This window comes from Nothoprocta perdicaria, unplaced genomic scaffold, assembly GCF_003342845.1.
Source record: "Nothoprocta perdicaria isolate Ctin4 unplaced genomic scaffold, notPer1 scaffold_15, whole genome shotgun sequence".
Taxonomy (NCBI): Eukaryota; Metazoa; Chordata; class Aves; order Tinamiformes; family Tinamidae; genus Nothoprocta; species Nothoprocta perdicaria.
Genome location: NW_020454649.1, coordinates 3,850,013 through 3,871,915, shown reverse-complemented (window position 1 = coordinate 3,871,915; position 21,903 = coordinate 3,850,013). Strand labels below are relative to the sequence as shown.

Below are 21,903 nucleotides of genomic sequence, written 5' to 3'. Positions count from 1 at the left end.
ATGACTTGATGTTAAGTTTTTAATTATTTAAAGTACAACAGGAAAAAACAAGAGAGATAAAGTAGTGTATTTATACTCAGACAGTTAATTATATAAAGAACTATTCTTTTTTTTTTCCTCCTTCCCATGAAACTGTCACCCCCAAATTTATTTTCTGGACTGAAAGCTAAAAATTCAAAAAGTTTCTCTAGATGAATATCAAATGAAATTGTTAAGCATCTGTCATAAAACTGCTGTGTGGTGTGTCAAAACTTCATTAAGGGGATTGCATAGCTTGCCAACAAAATCTATTTGCAGAGCCAGCTTCCACTTTAGAACATTACAGAAAAAAGTGTATTAATGTACTTTAGGGCTGAGGAGAGGACTCAGCAGGGAAGTGTAATGGCCTTTAGCATCTCAGGACAAACCATGATTGATTCTTGAGTGAGCTCTGAGATGCAATTAAGTTTATCAGGAAACAGCCGTCATAAGTGGGCACTTGGAATTGTAGCATTTTAGGTGTTTTTCTGGTGCAGACTGTCCCTGTGTTTTGAGCAGGTCGTTAAACCTTTCTGTTTCTTTTCTCATCTGCAAGACCTTCAGAAGGTATTAACCCCTTCCCGTGTGGCATCCCTGTGTGTTCAGGGATGGCCATGGAGGGCACAGGGATGGTTGTCAAGGCCCTTGTAAGAGCTTGGCATCGCTGTCACGACGTCATCCCTGTCTGCAGGCAGGACATGGGCTCTGTGGGGAAGCCACCAAGCAGCAGGTCCCCTTGGAACATCACTGGGAGCTCAAGCACTGCCAGAGCTCTTCCCCAGTCACGCCCTGCCCTTATGAGACTCCTGAGAGCAGCACAAGAGGAGTTTTGTCCTGTAAACATGCTTAGAAAAAGCTGCTTTGGATTATATTTAATCCTAAAAAACACAGCTCGAGTTTTTGTTTGTGCTAGCTGAACTAAACCAGCTTTGCAGCAGAGTCTTAAAGATCGTCACTGCCTTAAAGAGCATCGTGCCACGTTATATATATGGGGAAATGTGATATACCTCGAAGCCGGATGCCATGTCAGAGACTTTAAATAGTCTGATTCGCTCATGCTGAGAATCAAATATCAATTTCTCTCTCTCTCTCTCTCATTTACTGCTACTGTGAACCCCACGTGGATCTCAAAACATAATATTCTCTTGTCCAAAGAGTAATACTCTTTGGCTCCTTTTCCTTAACAGAGAGTTATAGGTCCCTCCTCCCATTTCTGACATTTTTGGGCAAAGGACAGGAGACTGGGAGAAGGCTCCTGATTTTGAGGCTCTGTGTGCAATAAGGCTTTATATCTGGGATAGCTTTGGAATGGGAATCACCTCATCTTTAAGTGCAGTTCTGGGAATATGTTCTTTCCCTGTCTGTAAGAGAATGAAAATAAATGTTTTTTTGGGAGGAAGCAAAATAGCTTGGGACCTTCTGGGTCAACACAAAATTTTATTTTAGTGTAATAGCATCTAAAATTGTTGTGATTTCAAAAAAAAAAAAATCAATCAGAACTAAGAAAATCTAGACTTTTTTCCAAAAAAAAGATCACTTTATTACAAAAATAATTTCCAAAGTCTTTGTCAAAGCAATTTTTAAATTTATTTAGCATTTTATTTTTTAAGGGAATAATATCTAGGAAAAAAAAAGGTTATCTCTAAATGTAGATAAATGCATATTCTTCAGTGTCATTTCAGAGCAACTCCACAGCCAAGGAGAAGTTATATTATGTTCATGTACAGCTGAGGAAGGGAGACAGAGAACCCTATTAGGGTGACTTGAACTTTTTCGCACATGTTGGAAATCATTCCAAGTTTAAGGGCATCATTGTAAGCAGTCATTTGGCCAGGCTTTCTTTTTATGATAAAAGTATTTATGTGTTCTGGGGAACTGCATTCACACGAGTTAAAGCAGCTTTAGCACAGAATCAGGCCTCTCTCCCTGGTTAAACATAGACCACAGCACAAGCTGCTGTCCCCAAAGCAGCAGCCTGTCCCAGGTTTGACCTGGTCTGGCCTCGTCTCGAGCACTGCTAGCCTTTTCTCTCAAGGAAGTAGCCCTGATGCTTTAGTATGAAGAGATATTAAAAACCCCAAAGAATCCTGATGGACAATAACCTTTGGCATTTTTTTGGCTCCGTGTGTGTGTAGGCCCAAGGGAAGTGTGGACACGCAGGTGTAGCTGGCCAAGACTCAGCGCACTGCTCTATACCTGCCTCATTCACTCCCTGCCTTTTCCAATGAGCTAACAGCTGGCTGCATTTCAGGTGTAATATTTTCATTTTACATTTTTGTAAGTCAATGCTGTAAAGCGATTCCTAGTAGCACTGAAAAACAATGTGTTTCTCCCTGACATGGAAACCATAGACCGCAGCGTAGGCACTCTCAGGATGAGAAACAGGGAGGCATATTCCAGGTTTCCAGGAGACACAGACTCTCCTAAGACACAGCTGTGGCAATACGGCTGTGCAGGCAGCACATGGCTTGTAAAGGGGCTCCGTTTTATAGGTTTTGCACTTGAGAGTTTCCCTAAAAAACTATGGAGTGCTGTGACCCTAACCTGGCTCCATCCATCACTGTGTCCTTCCCTCTCCGTTGAACTCTGTTGCCTCTCCCTGCCTCGGTCTCTCTGAGCGTGACGGCAGATGTTTCTGGAACATCTGTTTATACTCACTGCGGAGGGCTCCCTGGGGGCCCCTGTTTCTCGGTAGACTTGCCTCTTTCATAACCGCTTATTTATTGTACAGCGCTGGTGTATTCCCAGCATCTAAATACGTCCTCTGAGAACTTCCTCCCCCTCAGAGGCAGAGAGACTGATACAGCCAGGGAGTGTTTGTTGTGACTCGAGAATTGCTTTTACGGTGTTTCTTCTCTGGATGCCATCCCCAAGGAAAAAGAAAATGACAGTGCTCCCAATGCTAAAAAAAAAAAGCATTAAAGGTTTCCTCTTGACTCGTCTGCCCACCTGCAGCTTTTACACTGGCATGAGCGTGTCAGCTGGGAGTGACTGTTAGAGCTAAGCAGACCCTTGTAAGCACTAGATAGATTTAATCATAACAATGTAAAATGTTCTGTCTTAATACATGTGAGGGCATAACTATACCACTAAAAGCACACATTCAGAAATATAGCTGCTTAACATGCTACACACAGTATCAAACACAATTTTGTTCAATTTTGTGGACAGATTTGTATACAGATAAAGACCGACAATATTGAGTCACACGTGCAAATCAATTAAGTTAGGGTATCTGACCTTCAGAACTGTGTGCATCTTCCTGTGTGAGAGCGTGGATATAATAAATGCCCTTTCCTTGAGCTTATGCAAAGAAATACTGTCTCCCAGGGCTGTTTATCAGCATTTCCCAGACAGACATTACTGCTGAATAAAAGAAACAGAAATGGAGCAAAGTTAAGCTGGTCCTGGCTACCACACCCAGGCATTGCACCTGCTGAGACCTTCCAGGTTTGCACCAGCCTCAGTGGAAATCAGATTGGCCAGTGTGCCTATTCATAGCCCTTACAGACATACAACAAATTCTAACTCATTCTAGCCCCCTCAATTCTGAAACCGTTTCAAAGGCTTTTTATAAAATGTCCATATAATTGTTCTAAAACCTGTTGTTGCAGCTGCGACGTTCATGGAACACTGGAAGAGAAAACAGATGCGTCTCAACTACAGGTGGGACCTGACTGGGTTTGAGGAGGAGGAGGTTTGTCCCTTAACTTCTGACTTTTTGACTTCTGCTGTTGTATTATAAATAGTTTTTTACTTAGAAATGCTAGACATTGCTTCATGGAATACTCCTCCTGTGCTATTCCATCATGTCAAAGAAAGGAAAATCCTGTATGTGAACTGTTTGAGGTTTTTATAGCAAGGATATGACTAGTTCTTACTGTTGCCATAGAAACATAATGGTATAGCCACAAAATCTGTGGGTTTTTTTTTTTTTTTTTTGATATGCAATTAGGTCACACCTAGCAGTGCAGGCTTGGAATATATACCTCATGCATTACTGCCTGGCTTCAGTCAAGGCGCTAACAACTAAGGTCTTCATTCAGCTCGCACTGCCATAAATCAGCAACAAATGTATTGAAGTTGATAAAGTTACAGTATTGTAAAAAAGCACTGCAAAAAATCCCATTAACTTTAATGATGCAGGAGCAAGCCCTGACTTGGCAAATATCTAAGAAAATATTGCCAGACATGTGGGCTTGGGGCACTGGGAGGAACGCAAGTGTGGAGGTGGTAGTTTTCGCATGTGCCAAAAGAAATCCCAGCCAGATGTATATTAAATGTGCTAAACTGTGTGAAAGGAAAAAGAGCTGAATCTGTATGAAAAAAGATGTTAAGAATGAATGAAGTTCTAGAAAGAGAAAATATTCGGTCAGTTGAGAATCTTCTTGCTAGAGTTATCTCCTCTTAGCAATATACATCCCACCATAATATACAGGCACACTATGGATGCAACCTGCGTGCCACGCACTTTGCGGCTCTATTGGGAGCGAATATGGGGATTTACTTCCTGGAGCCCTTTTATTTTTGGTAACTTGTTGTTAGTGTGCATGAAAGTGGAGAGGATTAACTGTATCTTTCCAGTAGCAATCTCCTTCAATCTCCTTCATGTCTAAGTTCAGGGCTCTACACAGCTACACCATTGTGTGACCAAAGGCAGCAGCTGTCAATAAAGTATAATCTTATTCTTTGCTTTGTATGGTCAGCTCTAGATTATACAATCTTGAAGTCAGCAGAGGGTTTAACCACCTCCTACTCCTGATTTTGTTGGTTAAGTTGGTACTATCCTCATTTAAAGCATGAGTAGCTTGAATTCCCTGGGTGATATCTAGACGTTCACTGAACCTATGATTTATTTTCATGTGATTTTAAAATATAAATGCAATATAACCTATAACAACTCAGTAATCAAAATTTTGTGTTCTTTTTTTTTGTCTTGCTTTTTTTATGGATTTTTTTCTGGTTTCCTGAAGGAGGCAGTCAAGGTTTGGAAAACTTTTTAATCGCTTGTATCTTTTTTATTAAGTCTACTGGTGAAAACCATCTTTTGATCTCAGCCTTTTTCTTTCCTAGCATCAGATTTTCTTTAGAGCTCCTCTGATACTTTTTCTTTTTTCCTTTACACTCTTCCACTTTTTCAGACTTTTTTTTCAGGTCCGTTCTATTTTCCATGCAATGTATAATTTTGAGCACTTTCTGAATCTTCTAGCTGTCTCTGTGTTTCTGAATTATTTCCTACATCCTCCCCTCTAATGCATATGGATAATCTGGGAGTGTTGTCAGACAGGAATAGGACATGTAAACTTGGTCCATCTAAAAACCAGCTGGCAATTGTGTGGGTTCCCACCGCTGCATGCTTTGCATATTCACAGCAGATGTTTCCCTCTTGAGCTGAGAATCACAGAAAATACAGTCAAGAACATATAAAATCTTTTCAATCAAAAATAAAAGTCACTGAAAAACAAGCATATCGTATGCTTCGCTGTGCCTTTTCTACAGGTTCTGATGTACACTCTTATGTATTGAACTTTATTCTACATAGGGTAGATTTATCACCTGTGCACCATGTACAGGTATCTGTTAGCAAGTATTTTTACATTTTCTTTAATTGATAGTCAGCTATCTATGGTCAACTATCAATTGACTTAAAGGATGTCTCATTTGAATGAGAATAAAATTAGAAAAACTTGGGAATTATCAGGAAATCAATGTGCCATTTATTCATATACAACTAATAGAGAAAGTAGATAATTTTGCTTTTTCTTAAATGTTACTTACTTCACAGGATCATCCAAGAGCAGAATATGAAGCCAAAGTTTTAGAAAAATCATTGAGAAGAGAATACAAACATAAAGAGGTATGGTTAAAAAATATTCTTTTTTTGACCTATTAAAAGCTTTGAAAAAGACCAATTTTAGCAGGCTCTCTCCCAAGAAGAAGGGAAAAAGAAAAGAAACATAAGGAGGGAGATGCATACTGGTTTAAAATTGCAATTTTTGATTGCAATTCATAATTTCCACGCTAGTTTATATGTAATAGAGTCTAGAAATATCTATATAGCATGTATGTAATAAGTATGTAGCATATATGTAGTAAAGTCTAGAAATATCTTCAATAATAGTACTCAGAAATGTATTTTAAGATGGTTAATCTAGCCTGATTTAATGGAAGTTCCTAGTAAGCTAAGGAATAAAGTTGGAGAAAACTGGTAGAGAACACCTTAACCCATGCTATTTTGAGCAACTCCAATGTCTCTGGAGACATTCTTCTGTCTTGCTAGCATGCATCCTCAGGATACCCTTATTTTAATCTTGGGGCTCCAGTGAGAGGTTCTGTACACATTCCAGCTGAAGTGAATGTGTCAGGCAGCTGCCCGTGGAGTTCTAATTTCTCCAGTAGAACTCTCCAAGTTGCTTTCGCCATCTCACTGGGCATGTACCTCACTAAGAAGCTGCCTGAACTTTGGAACTGCTCAAGCACTCGAATGTTTTGCTAGTAAATTTGAATGTGGCTTCTTTGTGCTTAGGTCTTCTTGCTACAGTACTAACTCGGAATACTAACACCAATTTCCTTGCCAAATTCCCATTTTGGTAGTAACTTTCCGCCTTTCAAAAACATAACATCCCTTTTGCTTCAGTGAATAAGGTATCCCTCTCTTGTCTTTGATTTGTTCCTTTCCCTTGCCGTGAGAGGTACTGCTTACCCTGTTCATGGGCAGTGTAGTTGCTCTGAGGAGCCTTTGCTGAAGGCTATAACACTTTGAGAAAGGTCCTAGTCTTCCCCAAATGCTTGTTTCAAGGCCACTTCTCCCTTACCTGTAAGAATTCAGCCGTTTGTGTGGCGAACCACATCTTATAAGCAGAGAAGTAAATGCTCTTGCTATAAAACATTTCTCAAGGTGTTGGCAGATATTCTTCTTGGATCTGTTGCTGGTTGAATAGTTGCATGGAGCCATGGCCAAAACTGGGGAGTTAGATGGGAGAAAGCCCTGTGAAAATATAAAAATATAAAAATTAAATAAAAAATATAAAAATATAAAAAAAAATATGGCACTAACCATGTTAATATTGAGTATGTTATAATAGACACTATACGTAGATAAAACTGGATTGGCACTGAATTAAGTGTATCTGGTGTGTCATGTGCTTATATAAAGAATGGAGTGCTCTTAAAGGATGCTACAAAGGATGCTGATACTGAGATATTCTACTTTATTAAAGAACGCAATGCACAAGCCTTTCAGTGTAGTCTGGAATACCTTCCAAAGTAATGCCTTTTCAAGGCATTACTTTGAAATCCCTGCAGAAGAGAGATTTTTAGGTTGATATCCTTTTACATGGTAGATAAACAATGCTTGAACACAGTTTCTTTTTATTTAACCATCTGTAACCTGCTTTGCTTTCTGGTATATTAGAAATTCAGACTTTGAGTGCAGAAGACTGTAGGATAACTGGGCAATTAATGAGTCGTGGCCTCAAAATATTGGTGTCTGGAAGCTGAGCAATTAGGAGAGGAGGAGTCTTCAAGAAGTATTTATAGCTTTTGGATTCTATTCAATTTGGATGTTACTAATTTGGGAAACGTGAGAAAAGGAGTCTTTATGAAAAACTCAGTAATTATCTTTCTTTGAATCTAGAGTGTAAAAGTTTAAATTAAATAAAGGTCACTCCTAAAGACAAAATTTTCAGGATTCCGTTATACATCTTAACAAGGAAAAAAGGTTGCAATTCTAAGTGAAAAGAAGAAAATGGCTTACTAGATCAGCTTGAGCTCCAAACCTTGAGCAAAGGGTTTGGGGCAAGGAGAGGAGTTTGTCGTTGATATTTTATTATTAGCCTAAAGATGAAACATGAAGAGCTGGGCAAACTAACAAAACATTTGCTTGTTGCTAAACTGTTGTGTACACTGACTCAGTAGAGACCATAGAGATTAATTTAGCAGTGCTTTGTAACATTGTGTTGCACGATCCTTTTCTGTTTCCTTTACTTGCCATCAGAAGCATCGATATTTTCCAGAAGAGACAGCAAACAAATGGAGGCAAACAGTTACGACAGCCATGTCTGGGGTGAAATTGGTACTTTTAAATCAAACTCGTGAAGAAATTCAAATTATGAGTAATTATGGAAGACTCAAATCAATTGTTTTTCTCAAAAAACAAACCAACTTTGGCTGTTGAACCTTTGTGTAGTATTTGCCTTTAGTTCTGGAGCTTTTGTTATTCCTCTGCCCTTTCAGCACCCTCCTAGTCACCATTTCTGTGCTTTGGGAATGGCACTGCTTGGCTAATCTTGGCTTCCAAAGGTTGGATGAATGTTGTACTTGGCGTTGGAGCATTGGCTGTGCGCTTTTACTGTTGCTTGCTCCTTTCTGAGATAACCTGCATGTGCTAAGATGCGAATTTAGAATGATATTTTTAGAATTTAGAGTAATATTTTTGCATTCATTACAACGTGTGTTTTGCCTTCTGTCATGTTACTTTGTTGTTTAATTTATGGTGTTTAGAAACAATTTGCAGCCTCAAAATTTATGAAAGAACTCAGATCCAGCAATATAACTTGGAAGGAGATTCCCATACCCAAGCTGAGAATGGGAAAAGCAAGGAGTGGTTGACTGCATTTAGGATATCCCATAGAGAGTAATTTTACCTGCCCACATTAACATCTATGACAGCGTTCTGCTGAGCGCGGTGTGGATAGTTGGGTGCTTCAGGTTACTGCTAATGAAGCAATTTGAAGTCCATCACACAGCAAAATAAAATCGTCCCTGACTCATGGGCTCTGATCCTTCAGATTTCTAGCACACACAGAGCCTGTATTTCAGTGGCACCAGTTGTGTAAATGCAGGCCTCAAATATTATCTGGCAAGGAAAAGGGTAGGGAGGTGAGTTTTTCCGGGGGGGGGAGGCGGAAAAAAGTGGTATTTAACAGTGGAAGAGATCTTACTTCACAAATGACAGAGTATTTGCACAATTATTTCAAAGGGTATTTAGAAAAAGCTGTTTGATTTCTTGTCTCAGTTCAGATGCTTGGCCAACTTGAACCTAGATAAGAAGTAAACAGTTCTCCTGTTTGAAAGTGTAGCTGTAAACACTGTGTCTTTGTGTTTGCTAACTGAACGTGTATTTGTAGTTCTTCTCTGTTATTTCACATGCACAAATAGAAGAGATCTTTATGGCTGCTCTGTCTTTGTTTAATTTCAACTTTTTTTTTTTCTTCCGTATTTTAGACAGATAAAGAAAAACTCACGTGGAAGGATCGTTTTCCTGCCTATTTCACTAACTTTGTTGGCATTCTCTTCATGGTAAGAACATCTGAAATGTATGCTACTGAGTCAAAGTTTAGAGCAGAATGGATACAAATATCAGTGAAGGGATGACAGGCCACCAGATTGATATGGTTTGCGATGACTTTTTCCCCACAGAAAAAAGTCCACACCTTTTACTGTTTTATAATTGAAAAATGTTTTAACAATTGCTAAATTCAATCTGCTATTTGTGAAGAAATATCTGAAAGTGATGATATGGTGGATCATCACTTGGTGGATGGATATTACTACCACCATTGATGGAACAAGGATTTTGAAGTAAACAGGTCTAGAAAATGGCTTAATTTTTATTTTGAAGGGTTATTAAGAAATGACATAGTAAATTTCAGTCCTGATTACAAGGACTTTTTCTAAGTCAGTTAAGTTGGGATATGATCAGGAATCCTGTTAAGATTATGGCTGAATCTAGTATGAAGGAACTACAGTTATTCCTTTTAATAAGAAACTTTGCTATTCTTAATTGCAGGTTGGGCTGACATTTGCTATCGTGTTTGGAGTCATAATATACAGGATCTCAACTGCAGCAGCCTTAGCTATCAGTTCAACTCCATCTGGCCGGTCAAGCGTCAGGGTCACCGTCACTGCCACCGCTGTCATTATCAATTTGGTCGTCATCATCATCCTGGATGAGGTGTATGGCTGCATAGCAAGGTGGCTCACTCAGATCGGTAGGTTCTAGTCCTCCACGCATGTCTGTTAGCAAAATTATAAGTGAGAGGACTTGCCATTACGACTAATGTCAAACTCATAAGCAAATCCAGGAAATTAAAATTTAGGGCTCAAATTCTTCCAGTTACTTAAAGATATGAAGGGGCACATAGGCTCAGCTTTATTTTGGGAGCTTTTCTTCCAGCTGTGGTAGCACTCATCTCTAGCCAGATAATGGGTGAAATAGATGCAGCAGAAATTCCTGTATCTAATCTTGAACTTGAACTGGACTCTTCTATATTACACAATTGCTAATTTAATTTTCTTTGGCATAAGTCATGTTAAGAAATGAAAAGCTGAATGCAAAAAGCACTACAGAAAAAATATTCTGAATGGTTTTCATAAATATCAGTGACAAAAGGCCCATAAAATTTTTCAGATAGTTGTTTGCAGAATGGGCAAATGCTTGTGTTTGTGCAGGTCATCCAGATGTGAAATGAAATTGGAATTATTATTGCAATTCAGCTGAGCAGTAGGATTCTTACTGGATTTACTACTGGGCTCAATAAGGCCAAATTGGTTTAACACTACAAAGATATATATGCCTTTTTAATTAAAAAGTGACTGACAGTTTCCAAAGTCCACATTTACAGGATTTCGAAATGCTCTAGGTAGGATAATCGTTTAAAAAATCTTATTTATATCATATGGTTTCCAGAGGTTCCAAAAACCGACAAGAATTTTGAAGAGCGTCTGATTTTTAAGGCTTTCCTCCTGAAATTCGTCAATGCCTATACGCCCATTTTCTATGTCGCTTTTTTCAAAGGCCGGTGAGTATTGGAGGGTGCTATTTAGGTTTTCAACTTGGGATTTTTTTGTGAGGCAGCTCTAGCTGGATCTGAGAAAAGGTCTGGGTAATAAAATAAGTGTGGTCTAGAAACTCCTCAGTATGGAATTAAAAACCCTGCAGCCGTATGGGATAAAGCAGTGATCTATGTGATTATGCAGTTTCTAATTTGTTAAGGTCATCTTTCCGAGTTAACTTTGTACATTCAGATATAATGCCCTATCAGGCATTGTCTATTTATCATGCTCTAATTTTGTGATGTAGAAAATAGTACTTCTGCTCTTGTAACCAGCACGAAAATATCCAAAGCAATACATCCAAATCTGTTGGCTAATGAAGCAGCTGTGCAGTGAGTGCCCACAGCTAGTTTGAATGCCTGACTTTTGCAAAAATATGCCTGTAAATGAGGGAGGCACATGAACAACTCAATAAAAACTGCAAGTTAGCACTTCTGCTTTGAAAAAGAAACAACTACTTCAAGCATCAATTATGAAAAATACGCTATATAAGAGGTTTTTAATTCTAACCATTATGTTCTAGATTTGTTGGACGTCCAGGAGACTATGTCTACATTTTCCACTCCTTCCGCATGGAGGAGGTAATTGCATTTTACCCTGTCCGAGGCACCTGGAAACGGCACCTTTCATTATCACAAAGATCTATGTTTCTTCTGTCCATTTTAGTGTGCTCCTGGTGGCTGTCTGATGGAGTTGTGTATCCAGCTCAGTATCATCATGTTGGGCAAACAGCTGATTCAGAACAACTTATTTGAGATTGGCATCCCGTAAGTCACACAGGTTTTTTTTATATGTGTACAATACAGTGTGTATTTAGCTGCCTGTTGATATAAATCAGCTTTGTAGGCTTCATAAAAGGTCTTTACAATAAGGCTCTTCTTGCTCTATGTATGTCTCTTCTACAGTATTGTCAGGCAAGGCTATAACATCAAGGGTAAGGCTGACCTATACATAGAGCTCATTGTGTCTGTTCATATAAAATAACTGTCAATCCTCCCATTTGAGCAAAGACATTGTAACCTGAATAGCATGTTAACTGCATCAATCCATTTCTTCCAGAAAAATGAAGAAATTTATAAGATACATGAAATTAAAGCGTCGACGTTCTCTAGATCATGAAGAGCATGTGAAAAAAAAGCAACGTTATGAGGTGGACTATAACCTGGAACCTTTCGCTGGACTTACCCCTGAATATATGGAAATGAGTGAGTGAGGTGGAAAGGAGACATTTTAAGCCATAATTAATTTGATTAATTGGGAGATTTTTCAACTGCAGATTTGGTAGGCAGTGGATAAGTTGTATGTTAACCTAATTATTAAAGGGTATACCCTAGGACCGTAGCACATTTCAGCCAACCATCAGCTGCAGCCTGGTTGAACTTGCAATGTCATGTTCATGATCCCGTACTATATCAATTATCAATTGATAATTGATATCAAAAGTTATCAATTCCGAAGAATATATTCAATTAGTTACATCAGTAGTTGGAAGTAACAGAGGAAGAGAATGATTGAGCTGAAACAGTAAGAGCACGAGCACGTTATCAACATGATACACTCATGAAACAAAAGCAAATGTGATCCCAAGACGTAGCAAGCTTGGGAGTTATTTCCAGCGAGGACAGAGAGCGGGTAATGTCACTTACGAAGCAGGGGTAAGATCGAGCTAAGCTCGAGCCCTCTGCAGAGCTCTTCTCACCCACACTCGGGAGGGAAGAGCGCAGGCTGGAACAGGTGCAAGGAAGGCGGCCGGAATGATCAGAGGAGGAGAGAGGTTGCTGTGAGCGCACCAAAAGGATCCCGTCCTCTTTTAGAAAGCAGAAGGACAGATCAAGGGAGCTAGAGATCACTCCCTCTAAATACATAGAGTAGGTTAACATCAGGAAGGATGAAGACTTAGGTAAACTAATGAGCAGGGTTAACAGGACAACAGTTAGATATAATCACGAACAGCTTTGGGCTGGCATGAGGAGGGTTTTTGAACTTCAGAAGAGAAAGCTTCCATGGGGATTAGTGAGGGCTCAAAGCCTGCCTGGTGGAGCACATCAAGTTCACCTAAGACCTAATATGGTCCCCGCAGGCAGCAGGTGACAGGCCTCGATAACGCAGAGGGGCTCCTGTAACCCTGTGCTCTGCTCGTTGTGCCTGCGGGAGAAGGTTGCTGGGACCACTGTTCACTCAGTGCTGCTTCTCTGGCCCCAGTCCTGCCCTGTCTGGCTTGGAGGGCAGCACATGGTGTAAAGCTGAGAGCACCAGGTTGCCCATGAGGCCGTGGTATTAGATCCTGCATTTCTGGTTACTTTGTCCTGCCTGAACGAGCCCCAGCTTTTGGAAGAGGGGCCATTGGCCCTAGAGCATCCACCTGGAGTGACGGTCGCTCCAGCTGCGTCCAACATGGAAAATAGGGGTTAGCCTCCCAGCAAGCAGCAGCTTGCGGGGAATAGCACTGACATGATGCTGCATGCACTTGACAAATACAGACAACATCCATTGGAACTGTTTTCTTTTCTTTTTTTTTTTCTTTTTTTTTTTTTTTTTTTCCTTTACAGTTATTCAGTTTGGGTTTGTAACCTTGTTTGTTGCGTCCTTCCCCCTGGCTCCACTGTTTGCTTTGCTGAACAACATCATTGAAATACGTCTCGATGCAAAAAAATTTGTTACTGAGCTGAGGAGACCGGTAGCAGTCAGAGCAAAGGATATAGGTGAGTGCACCTTGCTGCTGTTACTCCGTGTTCATTTATTCCTAGACTGATGGCAGGATGCTATTATGCTGAGTTACTTTCATTAACAGGCAGGTATTTATAGGAGAAGTCAAAACCTTACACTGTGAACTCTCATAATTTAACAAGCCTTTACTTTTAAAGTGGAAAGAGCAGTACTTTAAATTCAGATTAATATTTTATTAAATAAACAATATCACTTTTCAAATCAAAATGATCAATGCAACAGTGAAATATGTTGCAAGGTCCTGCACATCAATAGCTCTTTCTGGCAAAGCAAGTGTCTTGCAGAAGCAAAAATTTCTGCATTTAATTATTCTGGGCAGAGCTGCAGAAGTGCACTTGGAAAGGAAGGAGAGGAACCCAGAATGTCTGTGGGTAAATGTGTTCCTTCCTGCTCAGCATGAAGGTCAACCTTGGGAGCTTGGAAGCTGCAGCACTCCTAACTGGGGCCAGACTCTGTGGCTGTTCACTGACAGCAACACAGTCCACCTCGTATTGCAATGTACACATGCAATGATGGAGCCACTCTTCCTAGCTCCTGGGCACTGGAGGTTAACTGGGCTATTGGTAAAAAGCCCCTCAATTATTTGTACCACAGAGGAAGTTGTCAAGAGCAAAGAAATTTACTAGGAGTTACCAAACTTGGTGTTACTACTTATACTATGAGCAGCAAGCAGTGTTTCTAAGCACTCATCCCAGCACTTTAGGGTTATCTGAGAACTGAAGAATGTACTATGGCACAAGCATAAGTGTTCCTAACATTGTTAACTGAAAATGTCTTTTATCTAGTTCTAATGACTGGAACAGCGTTTATATGTTTGTCTCCTTTCTTAGGAATCTGGTATAATATCCTCAGAGGTATAGGAAAGCTTGCAGTCATAATAAATGTAAGTAACTTTGCACGGATAAAGCTTTTAACACGTTAGTCCAGCTCTTCCATTCTCTTCAACAGGTCTTATTTCAACTTATACTCCTTAAATTGAGTGAAATCATGTAATGTAGAGTTTTTCTCAAATATTAGGGAATTGAATGCAGTGTTTGAAAGTTGTGATACGTTTTGCATATTGACGCATCTTGGAGAGAAAAAGGCAAAGTTAAATTCCCAGAATATCACAGACTATTAGCAGTCTGAGTAGTAGCAATAATACTCGGCACGCAGTAGCTGTTGCAGCTTTCTTCTAGAATTTTCATAAAGCAGTCTTGCTCTTTCAAAAATGAGACCACAGCCATCTACTTACATACTTTTTCTTCGTACCTTATTAATTATGGATATTATCATGAAGTTTTCTTAATTTTGGTGGCAAAATCTATTGCCACAGAAGATTTTTAGGGCCAGGTAGTCAGAGTATGAATCAGTTTGGCTCATCTCAGTACCATGTCCCTACATTGAAAATCTGGCCTCAAAAATGTTAGTGTCCACTGCCTATCCCTCAGCTTGGGAAATGGATGAAAATATTACTGCTTATTTCAACCTCAGCTACTAGGTAGTTACACCCCTTAATATCAATTTTCATCAGAACATCTTGATTCAACAGAAAGCCTTCATTTTGTGGCCATTTGTGAACTGATTATCCTTTACTTTTTTCTCTTATATTCATTAATGTATGTAGTTAGCTCATAACACCTCTGTTGGCATCTGGGGGCTGGATGAAGCCCTTCTTGCCAAGTGGGGAAATCCATTCACTTTGCCGGTTTGTGTCTGCTGTTCTATGGCTAAACCATTTGCAGATTGTAGTGTGCAACCCTATTTTTTTCCCCCTTCTTTTCCTTTAGAAATATTTTGTTTGTTTGTTTTCTTCTATGTAGTCTCTCTACGTCATTATTTGGGTGTTATTTTTCCCTCTTTGATCTATCTGCTGTCCCTCTATCATTAAAAAAAAAAAAAAAAAAAAGTAAAACATTTTGTACTGTGTTTGTTCTGCATTTACATAAGATTTATGCCAGTGAGAATGTTTCATAATAATAATAAATGAGAAGGGTCTATTGAATTGGCTGAAATGGGAATTTTATGGATGACATTTTTATAAAAAAATAAATTTTAAATAACCAAGTAACACCAAGTAATAGGAATATTTCTGTATCCATTAAAAAAAGGCTCAGTTTGCCCATCCTTTTATCTTGATGGAGTTAAACGCATAAAATAAATTCTTACTGCATTGCAAAAGTCCATTAAAAGAGTCAATTCTCTGCAAGTTGTCCACAGAACATGAAAACACATCTAAATGAATCAAACAGAGCTTATACAATCCATCAGGGACAAGTCGTAATTGGAAACAACACTCGGCTTGGCTTTCCTCTGATGTCGGGGGGCATGACAGGTTCATTTTGCAGAAGAGTTCGAGTTGTTATCCACATAGATATCTTGGCCAACATGAAACTGCTCCATTTAATATCCTTCTGCTCAAAAGGATTAGCAGTAAATATGTTTTTTTCCAGCAATTATTGCCCCATTTTTAGGGCTCCATGGGCTGCAGTCTCCCCCTTTAGTTTCTGAAGCCGCCCACCATACAGCAGCCCCTAATTCACAAGAGTTGTTTGGGCAAGACACAAAAACATGAATATCATTAAGTAAGCACTGTCTGAATACTGCGCTCATTTTTTACTCTTATGGCTTAGGCATTTGTGATCTCATTCACATCTGACTTCATTCCACGCCTCGTGTACCTGTATATGTACAGTGAGAATGGCACCATGCATGGCTTCGTGAACCATACTCTATCCTCTTTTAATGTCAGCGATTTTCAAGCAGGAACAGCTCCAAACGACCCTATGGATCTTGGCTACGAGGTCCAGATATGCAGGTATTCTTTCGAATGATAGCTGATTTTGAGTATTTCTACAGCTAAGAATGTGACAAATTTATTCCATTCCTGGGGTAAATCTAGGTCCCTTTTTTGTGTTTTCTGTACCTCCTAAGCACATTGGCAGCCTTTTATGTCATTGCCTTGAAGACTTTGCTTGCAGATAAAGCAACCACAATTGCTTTGTAAAGCTTGAACATCAAGTATTGCTTATTTTGGAGGTCAGCATTGTTGTGTTTGGTGTTTGCAGGGATTTTGCAAGGGTTTTGACTGTTGATTATTTTTATTTTGTGAGAAGAATTTTTTTTTTTTTTTGCCCAGTTTGCTAAGGAGAGACCTTATCATGCTCTATAACTGCCTGAAAAAAGGTTGTAGTGAGGTAGGGGCCCTTTTTTTTTTTCCCCCCCCAGAATAACTATAGATAGAACAAGAAGAAAGGGCCTCAAGTTGTGCCGGGGAGGTTCAGGTTAGATACTAGGAAGAATTTCTACAGTGAAAGAGTGGTCAAGCATTGAAGCAGGCTGCCCGGGAAAGTGGTGGAGTCACCATCCCTGGCAGCATTCAAGAAACATTTAGATGAGGCGCTTATAGTTTAGCTGGCAGAGTGGTGAGGGATTTACGGTTGGACTCAATCTTAAAAATCTTTTCTAACCATAACGATTTTATGATTCTGTAGTAATTACTAATGGTTTTAATGGCAGCTTTATCTGCTTTATCTGCACTGGAACTTAAGGCCCACTCAAAATTTTGTTTTACAGGAAATTTGCATGTGTATAACAAGTCCTACATGTTATTTTCATAGTTAAAGGAAAGTTGGTGTTGCATATTTCAGCTTATCGAATGATCTAGGTCAATGCTGAAATCTGTGCTTTGCTTAGGCTTCCTTAGATATGCATCATCTTCAAAACAAATGCTTTAAAGCTTATAATTGAGGACTAAAGCCAAAAGTAACAGTGAAAGCACTTAGAACAGAGAGACTGTAGGGAAAAAAGGGGATGAGAAAGAGAAGAGAGGAACAAAGAAGGCAAAGCCATTCCATGAGAGAAAAAAAATTGGTGTGTATGTGTACAGGAAAATTACAGTACAGAAATGACTTGGAGAAAATGCTTATATAATGTTTTTTTTTTTAATTTATGCTCTTTATAAATCAGAATAGAGCAAGTTAATCTTCTGAAATGACTGCTAAACAGAAGAATCAGTCTTATTCTGAGATGAAAGATAAAACCAACAAGAATTGCACAAATCTTAGCCTTTGCTCAGTTTTCCTCTTCACAATTTTCTTCTGGGGGTCTTTGAGGACATGGAGGACACAAACTGGGTTGGCAGAAATGTTTTTAGCACAAAACTTATGGAAGGAAAGCCCTAATGTCATGGTCCAATATACAATTGTTAGTTTTATATATTTGTAGTCCCAGTGTCCTTCTCCTTCCCATTCCATCATTTAGTTCATGTTTGAGAGATTTTTAAATGATATTTGAAAACATGGAGGCATAATTCATTCAAAACATTGACAGGATGCTGTGGTTTAAGTTTACTTTATTTTTCTTGGTCCACTTTCCAACAAGCTAATTAGCTCATAGATTTTCCATAAGCCACAGCAAAATTCTCTTCTTCTCTCTATGCAGCAGAATTTGGCCGCCTTCTTTTGCTGATCTTGAAAATATAGACCTCTACATAGATCTATACAGTTGATAGATCTGAGACCAGTATTTTCACCTTCAAATTTAGCCTGAAACCACTTTTTATGACTTTTGAAAGGGAATAAATCATCTAAATTTTGTTTATCCCCTCTTTATGCAGAGTTGATATTATCTGTACTAATCAGAGGGTATTAAGATTGAATTTTGTTTAAAGGAGAAAGGCTGTAGGAAGCTCTCTGCTTTGTCGTCTTTGTGTGGGGTTTGTACAGTTGTGCTGCAATAGCAGATTTGCTTTTAGACAGTTCGATTCACTGACTATTAAGTAGTAAATGCTCAGTATGCTAAAATTTCTAAGTGACATCATTGATTTACTGAGTCTTGTTTTGCAGATATAAAGATTACCGAGAACCACCTTGGTCTGAAAACAAGTATGACATTTCAAAGGATTTCTGGGCTGTCTTAGCAGCAAGATTAGCATTTGTGATAGTTTTCCAGGTATGTCATACAGCAGGTACTTGCTATAAAAAAGGTGTCTTGTGTCTTTCTGTAAGAAAGAGTTATCGAGTTTCTTCAGCTAAATAAGGCAGGCCACCTTTGGAAATAATTTATTAGGGCAAACAAAATATCTCCTTTCACAGCTGTTTCATGTAATAGCAAAGGAATTTGCCGATCCTTATTCACCCTCTTTCTTCCTCCCACCCAACCCCAGACGGGTAATCTCCAACGGGTAATTTCATCTGATCGGAACCGCTTTGATGCAGAGCAGTGTAATGACCTTAGTGCGCAGCAAAGCACAAGGCTGATACTAATTAGGTCCCACCAATTTCTCCACTAGGACATCAACATATTTGCTGAAGAAGTTTTAAATTTTACCCCAGGTTATTTCTAGATCTGGCCAAACTATGAAATTTATGAGGTTTCCAAATTTCTATCTTAATCTTGAATTTAAATGCAATGGCAAAATCTTGTATTTTTTCACTTTTTTTTCCATTGTTCAGCCATAACAGCTTTGTTGATTATTGTGATGTGGGGGTTTTAAGAGTTGGCCTTATTTAAACAACTTGTTTTAAAAGGGTTTTTTTTTTTTTTTGGCAAAAGAAAATGTATCTGACTGTGAAAGACTTCACTTTCCTTGAATTAAGATTTTAAATTAGAAGCATTTTAGTGAAAAGTTTTTTGTTACCCTCAGTCTTTTGCCTCTTGTTTGTTTCTGCCATGCTAATGTAAAACTCATGAGACATTTATCAATTTTAGTATTTCCTTCAGATTTCTAAATGACTTTGAGATTTGTACATAAATTAAAGATCTGTATCTGTCATTCTTCTGACCCTTCTAGTATTGACAGGAAGTTGAGGTAGATCTGGCTTAGGATCAGACTTGTGACGTGCATTTGAGCCCCTCTTAAATGTGGTCCTTCCTTCTAAAGTACTCTGAAAATAGCCCATTCCCTCATAGTCATCTTTTCATTTGACCTTGCTGACATTTTCTCACAATTTCATTTTCAGAACTTGGTCATGTTTATGAGTGACTTTGTTGACTGGATTATCCCAGACATTCCCAAGGACATTAGTCAGCAGATTCATAAAGAGAAAGTTCTCATGGTGGAGGTCTTCATGAGAGAAGAGCAAGGGAAGCTGCAAATGCTAGAAACGTGGAAAGATAAGGACACGAAAAAAGGTGAAAACTGTAACAGTCACAGCCCCAGACTCTCCAAGAGCCATAGTGGGAGCTTGTCCTCCTGCCACTCGTATCCTGTTGACGTATAGAAGAGCAGGGAGTTGAGCATCTTGGGGCATTCCACTGACGAACAGGCCATCATGGAAAAGACAGGACTTGGTTAATGATGGACAACCTGGTGCATGCTTAAGGATGTGCTGCAGTTTTGCGCCCCTCTTTGTGAGAAATGCTCTTCTTGCAAATATGGAGGACCACGTTCTATTTCAGATCTTTTATTTTTATTTTTTTCCTTTTGCACAAGCAGTAACGCAGGGAATTTTTATATTTCATTGTTAGATAACACTGTTGATGTTGGTGTGCATTAATAAATGCAGATACTTAGTACATTTTAATAGAGATATTCTCTGAGAATTTGACCTTAGCCTATTAAGTAAAAGGTAAATTTTAAGTAATAATACTACTAATAACATATTTTTGGAACCCCAGGCTTGAAGGTCTGGGGCGCAACTCTGCAAAGTATGTGCAAGACAGTTCTACAGTGTACCCTAGTATTCCCTTTGGCAGGAAGAGAGAAATGCTGTTAAGCTCACCAGGCTAATTCACTTTTGAAGATATGGTTTAGCTCTGCTGGCAGACTTCTGTATTTGAACCCACAGGTCCAAGACGAGCAAAGCTGCCATTGAGTCAGCTAAGGTGTAGGGAGAAGGAAATGTGTGGGGTGCTCAGAAACCTCAGAAGATTGCAACAAAATTGAATGCCTTTATCTTCACCCCAGTTCTGTGACCATGGAAAGCTGCTCGCTTACTGGAAAAGCTGTTTTTACCAACAAACAGCTAATGTGGATGAAACTACCCAAGTGCCCCAGCCCACATCATAGGCATTTGAGTGAGCCCCTTGAGATGTACGAGTAGCAATGTGGCAGCAGCCCAGTTCCTGAGGACCTCCCAGCAGGTAGACTCTCATAGCGCATTGTTAACTGCCCTGAGTTAATGAGCACATGCAGAGCTTCAGTGTCTCTCACTGCCCTGCCTAGAACTTGGACACTGTTGTTCCTAAGGAGTCACACATTTTTCCTCGCTATAGTAGCACATCCCTTCCTTAGCCAGGTTTTTCCCTATAGTCCTCTGTTTTCTGTGGGAGAAGGCAGTCTGCACCCATTCTTCTTGGCCAGTTGCCCCTTCAGACTTGTTCTGTTGCATGGCATCTCCCAGAAGCTATGCCAAAAGGGGTAAATCCAAAGATGTTGTCTTCAGTGGAAGTTTTGCCTGCATTGGGGCTACAGGACCAGACCTTCAGTTACAGGACTTTTATTTTGTCTTAAAATACTCTAGCTTTTGTACAAGAAAGTTCCTTAAAGTGTAAGTCTAAAGCTCTTAATTATGAAGCCTATCTAAATCTCATCAGTGCAACTCTTTTCATGTATCGTACATTTTAGTTTTGCTTTGTCAATGATAAACTGCACTTCTGAGTAATATTGGTGCAATTAATCTCATTTCTTTTATTGCTGTCTTGTCAATGGCACTTACATAACAAAGATAAAACTGAAGAATAAAATCTAAAGATGTTCTTTAAAGTCTAACTACTGTACGGTTTGTTGCAAAACCAAACGTCGAGACTGTTTTCAAGTAAAGCTTGTTTCTCTTCCATTTCTTTTTTCTTTGCCAAACTAATTTAAAGATTAATGCTAGAACCTTAAAAATGCCATATTTAGCTTTTTGCTATATTTATTTGTTTTAAAGTATGTGATGAATCTGATATTTTTTTGTTATCTGTCCAAAGAAGGCACCAGAGAAGAAATTATGTGGAAGAAAGATATTAACCAAATACTCTTGAAGCTAATTTAAAATGTTGATCCAACCAAAGATTTTTATTAATAAAGGGCTTATATTTTGCTAACTCTCGTTTCTGTTGTATTTTGACTTGCAGGAATGTCACTATTTTTAAAATTTATAACTTAGGATAGTTTAGTATTATAGGGCCAAATCCTGCCCAGTTTATTCACATGATGAGCATTATGCCTGGTAATAAATGTTTACAAGATCAGACCCCTTGACTGCAAAAGAACGGTGAATGTGAATAAATTAAGCAGAATTTTGTCCACAAATTCTGTTGGAAAAATATTATTCCTTTCATTCCTTTGTAGTCTGAAAGCTCTACAAGAAAGTCAAGTATGAACTACCTATTCTGAAGGCAAATATTAGGAAATTT

General features: G+C 38.9%; 1 protein-coding gene across 2 annotated transcripts in view; it reads left to right on the top strand.

The window, feature by feature from the left end:
* The window catches only part of ANO1 (anoctamin 1), a 74,444-nt gene extending 52,987 nt beyond the window's left edge, over window positions 1-21,457 (top strand). For both annotated transcript variants that reach the window (XM_026034637.1, XM_026034638.1), the window contains 14 exons: window positions 3,633-3,715; window positions 4,992-5,003; window positions 5,804-5,875; window positions 9,244-9,318; window positions 9,809-10,010; window positions 10,709-10,820; window positions 11,378-11,435; window positions 11,521-11,621; window positions 11,914-12,059; window positions 13,404-13,556; window positions 14,412-14,464; window positions 16,194-16,378; window positions 18,408-18,513; window positions 19,524-21,457. In XM_026034637.1, coding sequence (XP_025890422.1) covers window positions 3,633-3,715; window positions 4,992-5,003; window positions 5,804-5,875; window positions 9,244-9,318; window positions 9,809-10,010; window positions 10,709-10,820; window positions 11,378-11,435; window positions 11,521-11,621; window positions 11,914-12,059; window positions 13,404-13,556; window positions 14,412-14,464; window positions 16,194-16,378; window positions 18,408-18,513; window positions 19,524-19,784 — 1,619 coding nt within the window. In that variant the 3' untranslated portion in view covers window positions 19,785-21,457. The remainder of the gene's footprint in view (window positions 1-3,632; window positions 3,716-4,991; window positions 5,004-5,803; window positions 5,876-9,243; window positions 9,319-9,808; window positions 10,011-10,708; window positions 10,821-11,377; window positions 11,436-11,520; window positions 11,622-11,913; window positions 12,060-13,403; window positions 13,557-14,411; window positions 14,465-16,193; window positions 16,379-18,407; window positions 18,514-19,523) is intronic.
* The last annotated feature ends 446 nt before the right edge of the window (window positions 21,458-21,903 follow it).